At 39.6% G+C, this 16,792-nt stretch overlaps 1 protein-coding gene across 1 annotated transcript; it reads right to left on the bottom strand.

Annotated features, from left to right (window-relative positions):
* Window positions 1–13,611: 13,611 nt before the first annotated feature.
* On the bottom strand, window positions 13,612–16,785 carry oxsm (3-oxoacyl-ACP synthase, mitochondrial). Its single transcript, XM_088601678.1, has 2 exons — window positions 15,295–16,785; window positions 13,612–14,644 (listed from the first exon to the last, which is right to left on the bottom strand). Exons 1-2 carry the CDS (start codon window positions 16,278–16,280, stop codon window positions 14,242–14,244), a joined length of 1,389 nt encoding a protein of 462 aa, XP_088457804.1. The 5' UTR covers window positions 16,281–16,785; the 3' UTR covers window positions 13,612–14,241.
* Between the last annotated feature and the right edge of the window lie 7 nt (window positions 16,786–16,792).

Here is a 16,792-nt window from a genome sequence, read left to right as displayed (position 1 = left end):
TCCCTGCTGAAGAAAAGCAGGCCCAAACCATGATGCTGCCACCACCATGTTTGACAGTGGGGATGGTGTGTTGAGGGTGATGAGCTGTGTTGCTTTTACGCCAAACATATCGTTTTGCATTGTGGCCAAAAAGTTCGATTTTGGTTTCATCTGACCAGAGCACCTTCTTCCACATGTTTGGGGTGTCTCCCAGGTGGCTTGTGGCAAACTTTAGACGAGACTTTTTATGGATATCTTTGAGAAATGGCTTTCTTCTTGCCACTCTTCCATAAAGGCCAGATTTGTGCAGTGTAAGACTGATTGTTGTCCTATGGACAGACTCTCCCACCTCAGCTGTAGTTCTCTGCAGTTCATCCAGAGTGATCATGGGCCTCTTGGCTGCATCTCTGATCAGTCTTCTCCTTGTCTGAGCTGAAAGTTTAGAGGGACGGCCAGGTCTTGGTAGATTTGCAGTGGTCTGATACTCCTTCCATTTCAAGATGATCGCTTGCACAGTGCTCCTTGGGATGTTTGAAGCTTGGGAAATCTTTTTGTATCCAAATCCGGCTTTAAACTTCTCTACAACAGTATTACGGACCTGCCTGGTGTGTTCCTTGGTCTTCATGATGCTCTCTGCGCTTTCAACAGAACCTTGAGACTATCACAGAGCAGGTGCATTTATACAGAGACTTGATTACACACAGGTAGATTCTATTTATCACCATCAGTCATTTAGGACAACATTGGATCATTCAGAGATCCTCGCTGAACTTCTGGAGTGAGTTTGCTGCACTGAAAGTAAAGGGGCCGAATAATTTTGCACGCCCCACTTTTCATTTTTTTATTAGTTAAAAAAGTTTCAAAAATTCAATAGATTTCGTTCCACTTCACAATTGTGTCCCACTTGTTGGTGATTCTTCACATAAAATAAAAAATTTATATCTTTATGTTTGAAGCCTGAAATGTGGCAAAAGGTTGAAAAGTTCAAGGGGGCCGAATACTTTCGCAAGGCACTGTATGACTTTCACATTGAATTAGTCACAATACAGTCAAATGTATTGACTTAAAAAAAATACATTTGTGTGAATTGAGAACTAATGTGGAAAATTGTCATGTAAAATAGAATCTTAAATCTAGTCAACATTATGAAAGCTTTTTACATCAATTCAAAATACTGTATCAAAACAGGTTATGACATGAGCAAAGTCAGCAAACCATTTGAAACTAAGACAGGTGTGAGACAGGGATAAACCTTGTACTTCTTTCAGTTGTGGGCTCAGGCAATCTAAAACAATAAGTACAGCCTGGAATGGGATGAATCCTGACAATTCAACCTTAATATTGCAATAAAAGTTAAAATTAATAAGATTCTTTCAGAACTACAACAGCAAAAGAAAAATACAGGATTAGGCAAAACTGCATCCAGGACAATAAAGGAAAACATCTAGACAATTCGAAGCACATGGTTGATCTCCAAATGATCATTTACTCAGGTGTTTACTAAGGACGAAATCAACAACATGTCTCAGGAAATAGAAGAACAAAGTTCCCCAAGCCATGTTGGTACTGTATCTTATTGTCTTACTCCTATTGTAATAAAAAAAAATCAGGAAACAAGAAATGTAATTTATCAGATGTTCTGCAAGTTGTACAACGTACCAGTAAGACATAATTTAGAACCCAGCAGACTTCTTCAGAATAAACAATGAAACATGAACCAGGGCGGAGCAAGGCCCTTAAGCAAGGCCCCTGAGCAAGGCCCTTAACCCCAACTGCTCCAGGGGTGCTGTACAATGGCTGACCCTGCGCTCTGACCCCAAGCTTCTCTCCCTGTCTGTGTCTCATGGAGAGCAAGCTGGGGTATGCGAAAAGACAAATTCCTAATGCAAGAAATTGTATATGGCCAATAAAGTGATGTTATAGAAACCAAGTGGAAACTACATCGAAGTGAGTCACTTATTCACTGTTGCAAGAGTTGCAAGAGGATTGAACAACCACATTGTTGAAGACAAGATTCTGGCTTTTACAGTACCGAGAAACCAGTAGATGAAATCCGTGGATCAATTAATTAATAAATATCAAGCAAACTAGACAGCCCGAAAGGCATTGCCTCACCGATGGTTCTTGTTCCACTGAGAACAAGAAACGCAAAGGCAAATGTTGCTTTTGAAAAACGGAAAAATATTAGGCAAGATAAAACATCTCCTGACAAAACTGAATGTGTATAAAGCGATCATTGTTGCCATATCTACATTGCATCTTACCAAGACATACTGAGAGACTACTGCAGGTGCATCTCACCAAAAATGCCTTGGAAGAGTATTAGGAATTACTGATAAGACCCAAAAGACTAATAGTTAAATTAGAAATAGCTTTGAACATGGTGCACCTGCAAAATTGATTTGTAAGAGAACACCTCAACAGCCTGAAAGGAAGGGATTCAAAACAATGACAGAGGGCAGTCTACAATTACTAGGAATTGGTTAAAATGGAATGGAATGAACGGAAGAACCAAGGTATGTGTTACAGCCCCAAGTGTCTTTGGGTAAAGGGGTGTAACATTTAGGATGATTTGGATGCAGGTGGGTTTTTTGGTGAGGGACAAAGGAAGCGTGACAACAAGTTTTGGTGCAATAGGGATTTTAAAGTGAACAAAGTGACTGGTAGGTATACAGGACACAGTAACACCCAGGGAAAGGGAACTAGAGTGGTGCCATACAGTAGAAAAGAAAATAAACAAAATGGAGCTGGCTAATAAAGTGAGGGAAAGCTGACCTAACTACCAAAACAAAACCCGAAACACTTGGTCTTCGGCGACTGACGCCCTGGCGAACCTTCACTAACTACCGAAAAAGCCATACAAGACAAAAGGCACTCACCCATCCTAAACTAGTGTTACTAATACAGAGACCAACTATGTGTGCAGGATGTATCTGACTACCTAAACTAACCCAATACACAAAAGTTCACACAAATACACAAGTGAACTACAAATACAAATAAGGGAAAACGAGAGTAGACACAAGGAATAGGGTACAAAAAAACACAGAGGTTGATACAATATGTCTGGGCAAGGTAATGGCAAAGTACAGGTTAACACAAACAAATGCAAGTACAAGGAGATGAACACAAACCAACAAAGCCGAAGCTATATAGAAACACACGAAAACGAAGCTGAGCCGAGCAGAACCAAAGTCAAGCAAAAGGCCCTTCATTCTGATAACCTCCAAGCTACAGTATATACTGAATAAGCCGAGTTCTGATTGGTCGAGAGTTAATTGACGATGACGTAATATGGAAACAATGGTGTAATGATGGACCAATGGGGGAGGGAGAACAATCAAAGTCAGGAAGTGTGGAACATAGCAACAAAAAATATCAATAATAGAGAAAAAAAGAGCATTGATATACTGTAGTATGGTCTGACTTTTAGAAGGATCCTGAAAAAGTACCAGAAAAGGGGAATTCTTTAATTATAGGAGGCAGGAATTCAAGAAAACGTACAGAACTCTGCAAAAGTATTAACTCCCTTCCAATATTGTCCCATTTAGTTGAATTAAAACTGAATACACTTTTTTTCACAGTGAATATTTGTAATCAAACTGAACACTTTTAAGAGTGAAGGAGGTTAAATGTCAGCTAAAACTGCAGAGAAAAAATCAAAAATGAAAATACGTTGATTGTGTATATACTCACCCCCTGTGCTATGGCAAACCTAAATTAGTTCAGGTGCACATAATTACTTTGACAAGTTAATAATAGCAATTAACAGCGGCAATTAACAAAAGCAATAATGGTGGCACAGACAGAAACAAATGCAGCTGTCTCTGTAACAACCAGTCAGGTAGCAAATTTCAAGCAAACACTCAAGATGTTTCTTTAAAACAAATAAGGGATAAAGATGTAGAAAGGCACAGATCAGTAAAAAGGTATGCTCAATTTGAAAAGACACGGAATATACCTTTCAGCATGTAGAAGTCAATAATTATGATTTGAAAAGGGTAACTACACAGACACTATGAGGGGACCTGACTGAATTAATGTAAGTCTACGAAGGAACTGATGAGCTCAACCCAACAGATGTCTTCAGAATTGTGGGAGTCTGGAAAGCTGATATCCTGACTTATTTCAATTAATAATTGGATGAGAATCTCGGATCAAATAGTTACTAGAAAGAAGTATAACAAGATAGGCTAAATAGTTTCATCAGCTTTGTAGCCTTCGTTATGTTTTCATTCACTATTCACTATTCACTATTCCTATCATCTATCGGACAAAGATAATAATAATAATGTTTCTTTATTAGCCCTATACAATTTCTTGCATTAGGAATTTGTCTTTTCACATACCCCAGCTTTTCTCCATGGAGACACAGACACAGAGAGAAGCTTGGGGTCAGAGCACAGGGTCTGCCATTGTACAGTGCCCCTGGAGCAGCTGGGGTTAAGGGCCTTGCTCAGGGGCCCAATGGAGGAGGATTTCTCTGCCAGCCATGGGATTTGAACTGGCAACCTTCCAGTCAAAGGTGCAGATCCTTAGCCACAGCACCGCTCCAAAACATTATTATTTTTTTTTATAATAGATCACAGAGTAAACAGCGGATCAATGTTATGGATTTCTTCAGGGAAGTCACTGCAAGTTTGTATAATTTATATATACTATAAGTAACAGCAGCGGAACAGTGACATTCTCCTTTCAGCAATTTCCAAACACAAACAGCACCAATATGAATAAACATGAACATTTACAATCGAGAGATCCTTAATCAACACTCAATTATCATTATTCTTATTCCATGGTGTAATTAAGCAGAATAACAATTAATTAGTGTTTTGGGGTTTAAAAAAGCAATTCCATTTAATGGCAATGTAAAATGTTGTCTTCTCTCAAACTGCCCCAGTGAACACGGAGACCTTATTTTTTAAAATAATATCCTCAGATGTTATACTGCATGGCACACTTCCAAGGAAAAAATGCTGATCACTATATATTACAGCTCCCTGTACATCAATAGTTTAGGGCTTTCAACCAGCAGGAATTGTCCTGTATTCACAATTTCATCACGTAGTTTGATGGACCAGAGAAGTCACAACACATTTACATCTTCTGTAATTATTGCAGAGAATCTGTCAGATATGGTCCAACAATTTTCCTGGAGGGAATAGCAGGCACGGCAATTTTTACTCTGCTTATCATTATTCAGCACTGAAACCACCGGTAAAAATCTATATTTAATTCCAAAAATGAAGTTATTAAAATACCTGTAACAAAGGCAATAAACTTGTTTTCTGATTCTATAACTGCTGGTAGCAATGACAACGTTTGGTTCTCTTTTATTCATTTGTAAACATGCCAGGTTGAAAAGGCTAGAAGCACTAGTCCAGTAAATCTGTGAAGCTGAATGTGAATTGTAGGCATACCTGCTGAGATTCATCTGTTTAGATCTCCCGTTTTGCTCCTAAAGATCAAAGAGCCATTTTTTTCCTAATTAAGCGCCCTCCAAGATGATAGCTGTAGACCAGTTCTTCTAATTGTTCGGATCCTAAGCCAGAGGTAATCACTTTGGCTCTTTCAAGATTCACATTGAATCTTCCAATACATTTCTACTTTACATCGTAATTACATATTACAGAATTGATCCCTAACTAAGGGTGACACAGTGGCGCAGTAGTTAAAATTGCTGTCTCAACCCTGATTTCTGGGGTGCTATTTATGTGGATTTTGTATGTTCTCCCCATATTTGCAAGGGACTCTTCTCATAGTCCAAAAACATACATTTTTGGTTAATTGGCTTATGGGAAAACTGGGAAAGCACTATGAACATATACCCGAAGAACGTTTCACAGCAGCTGATGCACTGACCTACTTGAACTACGTCTGGGGAAAACTGGCCCAGTGTGAGTGTGTGTCTGTGTCTGTCTTTCAATGTACTGGCATCCCATCAAGGGAAATATCCTGCTTCCACCCATTGCTTGCCAGGATAGTCTCTGGCTCCCAAGTACACCCTGTACTGGATAAAGCAGTTAGAAAATGGAAGGATCTCTAACTGTTTGATTAACCCAGATGCTAAAGAACAATTTGTTAATTAATGACTACAGTAGCCTGAGTATTGACTTGCAATGGAACGGAAGGTTAACGATTGCCGTCGCTGCATCCCTGTAGTGGGCTGTATTCATGGCTCCCATAAAAACATTTAGAGCTGCCATTACATGACCTGTACTGAGCTCTATGTTTTGAGTTTCACATTAAACATAATTTGCCCACAGATTGACAAGACTTCTGGAATGGGTGAGGAAAGTAAACAAAATTCTTCAAAACTACTACTGTAAGTACTGTATGTACGATAGATTATTACAATTTCTATTAGTGTACTGTACATATAGCTTTATTAGTGCCTTATGTGTATGCAGTATCTTGCAAACACATGCACAGTACAGTCAATAACATACAATTAAAACATATTAAGTAAAAAATGCCTTTTCAAGGTAATTGCTAAATGCTTTCTTAATTATATACCGTCCCAGGTTACCCTCCCCATTAAACATGACTATTTTACTCTAATTGTGTCACGGTCTCCACTAATCAGACACAAGCCCCTGCTTCTTTCCACAGACACCAACGCACATCCTAATTATCCAACCACGTCCCTAGTCCTGCACCACACCTTCCGACCACCCACTTCTTAAGGGCTCCTCACCTGCACCTCCTTGCTCAGTATAAAATTTGTACTTATAGAGCTCCCCTTTGTTATATACGCCTCTTCTGAGAGAACCATCATCCTGTGAAAACCCGGCTTCTAGACCTACACATCCTCCTGACCACGACTTTTGGCAACGTGACTCGGCTAAGTACACCTGGCATCTGCTCTCCATATAATTTCCTTAACATACAGTGGGGTCAAATCCCCTTGCTGGACCTTCTGGCTTGTTACAAATATGTCACGAAGCGTACTTTCAGGACCCTATGCAGACAGCACAATCCGGAGAGGAGTGAGAAAACACACGGTAAAAAGACAAGGAAAGGGGCCTGTAAGAGGCCTGGTTTTTGTGTTGTCAACAATTGAAAGCAGCATTGCCAAAATCATTAACTGTTACATTAATTGTGAAACCTCATGGGGAGAATAAGAAGCTTATTTTTACCCACAGTTTTGACTTTTCTAATACAAGAATAAGAGTTATGAATGTGATAAAGCAATTCATCCTTTACAACAATGCTATTCAATACTAACATTGAAGTCTTCATAAATGATCTTGTTATGTAATTGGAAAAAAAAATGCTTTCCATGTTTTCCTTTGTGATGTGATATTCATTCTTATTTAAAAGACCCTAGAAGAGTCACGCTTCCATTTCACAAATTAAAAAGAAAGAATTAATAATTCATTTGATTCATTAGTACAAACTGACATTCTTAACATTTCATCCTAGATCCTTTTTCTAAAAATGGCCTTAAGAATATATCCAAATCACACTATCACCCCCCACCCTTCATAATTCATCTTGGATGGGTGCAAAAAAGGAAAAATGAATAACTCCCGATCTTTAATCATGAGGTTAAATGTGCTGTTTCTTCTTCTTAATCATGTCCATCTACATTTCTACATTATCCAGGAGACAAAATGGCTGGGTTTACATATAGTATATAGATATCACGCACAGCTCAGGTGAAGGGAGTAAACTAAATTTATTATAAGAGGGTGTAAATCCATTTTTTTTGCTGTTTAAAGATGAACAGAGCAACTACAAACCACAAATTTTGTGCATAGTAACAACCACAAGTCATGACCACAGTACTCAAACATTACTCTGCTTCCAAGAAACAATGCTTAAGATCAGGACAGATTTGGGCCAAACTTTACACCATGCAGTAATGTACTCTTTGCATACATAAATATTTCAATTGAACTAAAATTGACTAAGTAATATCTGACAGAACAGATATTTAGCAAACAGGATGACTTGAGGCGGTACCATCAGTATACAGCTTTATTTCTAGAAAGTTACAGTTCATCTCTGTGAAAGTATCAACCTTATATTTGCTAATTTAGTGAAAACTGTGCTTCTAGCCATTAACTACACTTATGCAATGCTTTTTGCCAGATTTTAATGATCAAACTTCCTGCATATTCATATTCTATAGTCATTCAGCTGATGCATTACGGTTTTTCAATGCCTAACATGTTCGACTTCACAGGAAATAATTTCAATTTTTCATATTTAATCCAACAGATACAAAGGATAATAATTATCACCAAAACATCTGCTGATGCCTTCAGAGGACTATACGAGATATGTTTTATGGGAAGGACATTTTGACACCATTAGAGTACACCCTTGATCCAAATATCACTAAATCATCCTGTACTAATTGATAGTTACTTGTTAGTAATTACTGCAAAGAATTCAATATGATGCATTATATGCCTTAGCTTGTCCCATTCCTCTTTTGTTGTTGAAAAGAAGCTGTTTTGAAAAGGGCAACATGCTTATTTCCACAAAACTACAATATAAATTTACTGGCACTGCATTCCTTGTCTGTTTCCCATTCTACAAGGCCATATTGTCAGGGCAGCTTATTAAAGGATGTGGCATTATATAATGCCTATATCCAATCTTCCTGTTTCCTAAGAAAAGAAGGTGCATAAAAGATGAATATAGTAAAAAATAAATGGCTGGTCTGGAGACCATAAATTTAGATTTAAGTTTCAGAGAAGATGAAGCAGTTTTGTGCTCACAGTGATTTAGGTTTTACTGTGCCTTTGCACAGATTTTATTAACCTTACATGTTTCACCAAATTTAGATCTTGTACTTTGTAGAAGGAATACCAGATGACAATGCTGTGGAAAGAACATGTAAGGAAAGGTCTTCACTGTTTTTATGGCCTTATTTCTCACCTTCATTTTTTGGGTTCCTGAGGGTGATTTACAAACTACCTGTTCCACCGCTACAATACACACGATTGCTTTTTACACAGTTAATATGCAATTCTACTCTCATATTCTCAAATACACTAAACAACATTTAGTTAGGATCTGTGCCTGTGGCTGGAAGGTTGCTGGTTCGTATCCCGCCGCCAGCAGAGGAATCCTACTCCGTTGGGCCCCTGAGCAGGGCCCTTAACCCCAACTGCTCCAACTAAATGGCTGACCCTGCGCTCTGACCCCATGTTTCTCTCCTTGTCTGTGTGTCTCACCGAGAGCGAGTTGGGGTATGTGAAAAGACAAATTCCTAATGCAAGAAATTGTATATGGCCCATAAAGTTTGCAAGATAGAATGAGATGCCTGTCCATAGCAGGGCAGACATAGATATGCAGGCATCTACATCTGAAACCGTGGGATCTGAAACCAGAGGACCTGGAGGAAACCCCTACAAACATAGGAAGAACATACAAACTCCACGCAGACAGCACCTCAGGAATTGGACCCAGGGCCCTAGTGCTGAGGGCCAGTGATGCTAGCCACTGTGCCACCTGCAATATATTACACTCTGAGTAATACTGTACGCATTCGTAAAATGAGAAACATGGTATAGAGAAAACAGTAATTATACATGCACTGATGAACTAGACAAAATTCTTCATTATCACAATTAAACAAGTGCACTATGCAAAAAGCCATTTTGGTTTTGTTCTTTGAACTTCAAAAGAAGTAAAATCAAAGAGCTCTCCAGTAAATTTCCTTTCCCATAAATGCAAGTGCCTCAATTAGCCTTTTCCTTGACTTAGTCATTCATGGATTTGATGCTTGATTTTTATGTTTTATTCAATGAATATCCATGAAGTGGACTCTTCAATATTATTGTTTTCCCATTACCAGGACATCTTCTCAACCCACTCCACAGTTTGGAATGAGTTGATCCTCCTACTAGAAAACCACTTTCTGGGTTTAAGTGCTTTGATGCCACAATGAATGGCTGACTTATTTTCCTAACCTCTTTTCAAAACGATCAGCGCTGCACTTAATGGTAACAGAAGGGCATGGGTTGGTCGGCAATTTATTATTTTAAAATCTAAGCAAAAACTGTAATTGTACACTGCCTCTTTCACCTATTTTCTTTGCGACACAGATTTCCTCCCACAAGCAATAAGTCATAAGATGTTATCATTCTGCAATCTCTAGTATCATCATTCTGCTCTGGTTTCACAGCTCAGAAAGAGTCCACAGTAGCTGTATCAGTTTAAAGGACATCATTAGGCAATGATGGAAACCTATATGGGAGGCTAGAAGGAGGATTAGATAGACATTTCCCTTGGCAAAAGGGGTATTATTGTAACTTTCTTGAGCTAACTTTGAAAGAAAGATATAAGAGCAATTCATATAATGAGAAATAATATGGTATTTATCAGAATAAAACTGTAAATGTCATTTAGAGAGGAAAAGCCAGAACAGTTCTTTTCCTTTGCCACCTTCAAATAGAATAATTTTTCCCTGCAAAGAACTCGTGCACAGCAAAGACTACTATTTAGCTAAATTAAATGACTTCTGACAATTAAGTAAGGCCATCTTTAAGGCTGTGCTGCACATATAATAGATGCTTTGAGATAGTTTCCTTTAATCATTTTTCTATCCTTCCATTACAGGAAACCCGCTATTCCTTGATCACAGTAACCTGGAGCCTATCCTGGAAGCACAGGGTGCAAATCAGGACTTGTCTCGGACAGGACACCAATTCATCACAGGACACACACAAGCACACAGGAAGAATTCAGAAACACCTATTCAAACCACCCATGCATGACCTTTGGAGGTTAGAAGAAACCAGAGCATTGGAGTGAACAGGAAACATGACAGTAACATGCAGACTCCACATAGAAGGTACCTCTGCCTGGAATCAAACCCTGGACCCATGAGCTGTGAGGTAGCAGTGCTGACCACCATACAAGTGTGCCATATTTCCCAGGAGCAATACATTTCAATTCAAAGAGGGTTATGCCATGAAATTGCATAATTATGTTCTGTTGCATTTTATTATCTCTTGATATTTTTTTTTAACTCAGGTGGGTAGCACCTGAAGAAGGCTCCACGGCCGAAACGTTGTGTTCTCTTTCTTCTTTTTTTCAGCATGGAATAAACCTATTACTTGTTTTTTTTTTAACTGCTGTAAATGTAAGTTCAGTTCTTTTAAACTGCAGAGTGATAGGCGGATATGTTTCCATGCAATTCATTTTCACAAACATTTGATATCTTGGCACAAATACATAGGTCATAATAGACATCAGCAGGCACTAGAGAGAGCATGCTGGCCATGATTTTTTATATCACTGGCAGTTATATGCAGTATTCAGTCATGAGATTTAATGAAAACATAAAGATTTAAAATCCGAGTACTGCTCTGCTTCTGCCATTACACAGCTGTTTAAATAGCTAAGTGTCCCTTACAATCACGATTTATCTATTTCTTTTGGGATTTAAAGGTTTTGAACTCATCAAGGTAAATCTTCCTATCTATTCTATTGTAAAACTAACTGATTAAATACCTGCCTACTGCAGATTATAATATATATTAAAACTCGTTATTGTCCAGTTTAAAAGTTAAGGGCTCTTGGAGTCAGGAAACAAAGATCTATAATGTTTGTAAAAACAAAAGAGTTCTGCTGTAAACAGTGCTTATAGTGATCAATAATGTAAAGTATTAGTTCAGTTCAGTTAATCCACTGCTTCATTAATATTCAGGATAGTGAATAGTTGTTAATTGACATCAAGCTCTTTCTTTACCCAGTGTCATTAATTTAAGATAAAACAGTCTATACATTCCAATTTGAGCAGTTAGGTAACACAAATATATTTTAACTTTCTTAAGGAATAACAAAATAAACAACACAAGGTTTATTAATTCTGTCATCCATGCACGAGTGATCTTGTGTGTGAAGAGTATAAATATAACATCACAAATGCTTATACAAATATGAAATTTAAACTAAAAAAAACTCAAACCTTGTTAATGGTTCCGTTATACTGAGGTCACAAATTTACAACTGCTGTACTTCCACCTGACTACAAACATGCACTGTGAATGTGGCTGGCTGCGGATTTCTGTACGGAAAAAAACAGCCTCAGAACGGTCTTCTTATGAATTAGCGCCCCCTACTGATCATTTGTTAATCTAGATTTTACTTCAATACGACAAAGCAGGCGACCTTGGGACCTTCCCTACCATTACAACGGTGTTTTCGGCTTTCCATTCACGCTCTCTTAAATAAATTTTATTTGAGACTTTATTTGAAGTTTAGCTCAATGTAATGTCAACTGTTTTAGCTATAAAATAAGACATGATTAGAAATTATCAGGAACCTTGAGATGCAACACTATGTTTCTTACCTTTAAGATTACTAAGTGACCTGTTGAAATTTAATGAGTATATACAGTATATCACTAAGAACGCTTATCAGGACAGTGTCGACACAGGTGTCACCCCATTTCTTTACCTCAATAAACCATAACCAATTCGTTATGTAGAAAACTACAGAGGAACAAGTTTAGTGATCTGCCTGCTTCATTTCTTAGAAATATAAAACGACCACAAAGAACTAGGCACGTGTTAAAGTAAAACAGCTGATTCATTGATTAATTTAAGATTTCAAACATTTTAATTAACAATAAACAGAACATAAACCAAATGACATGGGACTCCTCTAAAGTCCATAGTGAAAAACAGTGCATCAGAACAATTCTTTTAGAATAACAAATCATTTCCATGCAACAAGGAATGTGCAACTTTTTTTTAAAGAAAAGCTTCCAGCTTCCAGTTTTTAAATACCACAGAATTACCCTTGCCATAGCTCTTCAGCCATGCAGCATGACGTTTTGTGAAAACCCATTTAATGTGAAAAGATTAAACTCCCCTTACTGAGGAAGTCACTTTTAATTTGATGAATAAGCAGTTACATGTCTTATCATAAATATCCCTCTCCGAGCAACCTGCTGCTTCACTTTAAATTCCTCTTTCTCATCAGAAAAGAGGTTCTTTTACCCCCCTGTGAGGCTGAAAAATTAGGCGAAGCTGCTGGTACATATAATTAAAACAACAGATATAAACATAAGTTCTCTAGATACAATGGGCCTTGATGTGCATTATGGCTTGTATTGAATTTAAATTGCTGATAGCAAATTACATGCATGCCACTTAATTGGGATTGTTACAGTTTTCTGATGTCTATCCAATGGCAAGCTGCCACAAATAATTGTTCTGGAATCTGTCGGCGAAGCTTGGTCAAACCTGTATTTTCATCAAATCGTGGGCTCGTATCTTCTGACTTTTGTTCAGGTTGATAATGGGTTTGAGAATGCGTACAGCAGTAGCTCTCAATCCCTGTCTGGGAGGAACTCAGATCTGTAAACTAATCATTGGCTTAGTTTGGGCAATTTAACAGATGTTCCCAAGTTTAAAGAGACCTAAGCAGGCAGCTGGAATACGCTGTTCCAGGACTGGAGTCGACGACCTGTCTTAAACATTGCAGACTTTACAAATAATCTGAGATTGACGACATTTACAAATCTGAAACCACATTACTAAAGGATTACTTAATAAAACAAATCGAGTAACTGAAAGCTTACATGGCATGAGAAAAAACCCCACTGTGCTCAAGGCTTGAAAAAACCCAGCGGAGAACAAACTGGCACAATGGAGATCCTCTGCCGGCTGCGGGATTTGAACCAGCAACCTTCCAGCCACAGCCACAGATCCTTAGCCACAGAGCCACTGTTCCCCCCGAATCTGTTTTTCTACTAAATTGCATGTTCAATATCGTAATCTAAAATAATTGTCCTTTGTTCAGAGCTTTGGCTATTAAAGTGATGTGGTATTTGTAAATAATCCCCTATCATCACCTTCTTCATACAGTTCAGACATGCTCACTGTCTCTAATACCTTATATTCAGTAACTGGATACCTTCACATAAACAAGTTCTTTTGTTCTACCAACTGAATAATACAGAAAATGAATCGAAATCTAAATTTAAACTGTACATTACCCCAGAAAAAAAAACAGACAAACCTGAATTAATGATTTAGTATGAAGTCAAAAGTTACTTGCTTTGATCACGATAGGTTTTAAGAAACACCGAAGCTACAGTAACAATATTTGAATTTCAACTTGCATAGCTTACATAGGTGGGAGTAGAGGGACACAATAAGACAGGGCAACGAAGGCAGGTTTAAAACTGAAATGGATTCAAACACGAGCGCTTGCTTTTCCATCGAAAAATGCCAGCTACATCTGTCTTTAAAATTCTAACTATTTCATGAGTCAACAGAGACAAACGTTTTAGATGCTGGCAAAACACAGCGTTGCGTTAGTGCCCCCGAATCCAAAGGAATTGGAGAGGGCGATTCGTCTCCCTTCAGTCTTCCAATCCTGAGCTGCGCAGGGAACGTAGTTGAGGTCAAACTCGGGGTCGGTTCTATCAAGATTCAGGGTCGGAGGCAACACACTGTGGTGACAGGCCAGGACAGTTATGGCTGCCTCCAACGCCCCAGCTGCTCCCAGCAGGTGTCCTGTTGCCCCTTTTGTGGAGGAGACAGCCAAAGAATAGGCATGCTTCCGGAAGAGCCTCTTGATGGCGGTGTTCTCAGCAGCGTCCCCCAGTGGTGTTGAGGTGGCATGCGCATTAACGTAGGTCACATCTTCCGGCTTTATACCAGCATCCTTTATAGCGGCAGACATGCACCTGCAAATATAACACAGTACGTTAATAAAAATCCCCCCCAAATCACAGCAGTGTCCTTTCTCATGAGGCTTGGTGCCAACAATCCTGCTTTTTCTATCGGTAGCAGAGATTTATACAGTAGCGCCAAGAGTGAACAGATTATATACTGTAGTAGCTCAGGTGGGTAGCTGCGTCCGGATGCGTAGGCTGCAAAGGAACGAAGGTTTATTCCATGCTGAAAAAAAGAAGAAAGAAAACACAACGTTTCAGCCGTGGAGCCTTCTTCAGGTGTGAGGAAGACAAGGCAGTAGGCAAAGGTAAGGTAGCATAGGAGAACAAAGGCTGGGAGAGAGGAGGAGCGAGAGGCGGGAGCAGGGGACAGAAAGAGAGGCCAATCAAGAGGTGTGAAGTCAGAACAGGTGTACAGAGGTGTGAAATGAGTGGAGAAAATTTAGAAGAAAAGTAGTCTGTCGTTAAGAGAAGGGGGAAGGTGTGATCCTAGCTGCAGGACAATTTTGGTTTCTGTAGTCTGAGTTCGGAAAACCATCTTTGAGAACAGAGATTAGAGTGGTGTACTGTATACCTTATATACTGTATACCCATCGTGTAGAAGAAGAAACACATTTCAGACGCTAGACACTGAGAAGAGATGAGCAGAAGCCAGGCAGTACCTGAACGCCCCGTCTCCATCAGTGGTAGGAGCAGTTATGTGACTGGCGTCACCGGAGAGTCCATAGCCAAGCACCTCTGCGTACAGCCTGGCTCCCCGGTCTATGGCGTGGTTATATTCCTCCAGCACCAGCACGGCAGCCCCCTCCCCCATCACGAACCCCTCCCTTTCGGGGTGGAAGGGCCGCGAGGCGAGTTTCGGGGCTGCGTTCCAGCTGGTGCTCAGCGCGCGAGCCCGGGCGAACCCGGAGATGGACAGGGGGCCGATACAGGCTTCGGTGCCTCCCGCGACCATCACCGCGGCATCCCCGTGGCAAATAAACCGGGCCGCGTCCCCAATGGCATGGGCCCCCGTGGTGCATGCTGTGGACACTGCATGGTTGGGACCTTTCATCTTGTATTTGATGCTGATGTGTCCCGCTGCCATATTGACCAGGATCCTGGGAACAAAGAACGGGCTGACCTTCCCGTAGCCCTTGGTTTCAAACAGCACAGCAGTTCTTGCTATCTCGTCCAGTGGGACCATCCCCATCCCCACCGCCACGCCGGTGGTAAACTGTTCCTGGGTGCTTAACGGGTACCAGCCCGAGTCTTTCATGGCCAGTTCTGTTGCCCCCAGGGCCATGACAGTCGCCAGAGACATGCTGTTCATCTCCCCCTTGGACACAAACATCTCCTCCTTGAATTGCCCTTCTCCTTCTCCTCTGGGCACGCAAGCTGCCACTTTGCACGGAACATTTTTATAGGCTTCTGAGTCCAAGCTAATGATTCCGCTTTCAGCTCGTATCAAGCGCTCCCAAGGCAAGGAGCTTCCTATTCCGAGGGGAGAAACAAGTCCTATTCCGGTAACCACAACCCGCCTGCGAGTCTCTGGTGGATAAGCAGTGCCGTAGTATCTCAAGCGGGGACTTGCACAGTAGATACAGTTTCTTAGGCAGAAGAGATTACATTTCGTTGATTTCTTTAACAGTTTTGGCAAGTTTAACATTTTGGGAACTGATGTATTTATTTGACTTTCAAATACTGTGGGAAACACGACAACCACAACCGATTCACCTTACAAGAAAAAAAAATCCAATTTACAGTCCTCCAAACGTCTACGATCTCAACAGTTTAAGCAAATAATACGTATAATCAATCATTCTTTATTATAGTTTTTTATATAAAAATGAGGCTAGAAATATTAATAATGTTGTCAGGACAAATTCAAGTCTTATCTAAAAAGAGCTCAATATATTAGAAAAACGCAATTACATTCGAGCTCTTGTTAAAAAAAAGTGACTTTACTGTTTCTTAATAAGTCGTTCTATTGAAAAAAAATAGCTATTAAAATTCTTAACGATAAGACTTCACCCAGTCCACAAAAAAAACATAGAAACTTTGACACTACTCTTATACACGTCTTTAAAATACATGACAAACCACGACCTTAATTATTGCAAAGCCCGATCCTTTCTGCGCCATGTGCCTACACTTGCTGTTATTACAGCTGTCTAACTT

This window comes from Lepisosteus platostomus, chromosome 12 (assembly GCF_059453375.1).
Source record: "Lepisosteus platostomus isolate fLepPlt1 chromosome 12, fLepPlt1.hap1, whole genome shotgun sequence".
Lineage (NCBI taxonomy): Eukaryota > Metazoa > Chordata > Actinopteri > Semionotiformes > Lepisosteidae > Lepisosteus > Lepisosteus platostomus.
Note: the sequence above shows the minus strand (reverse complement) of the source record. Positions and strands in the feature narration are given on the sequence as shown.

Coding starts and splice junctions, on each gene's coding strand:
- oxsm (XM_088601678.1), bottom strand. CDS start 16,280: ATGTTAAACTTGCCAAAACTGTTAAAGAAATCAACGAAATGTAATCTC. Junction 14,645..15,294: donor GATGGAGACGGGGCGTTCAG/GTACTGCCTGGC, acceptor TTATATTTGCAG/GTGCATGTCTGCCGCTATAA.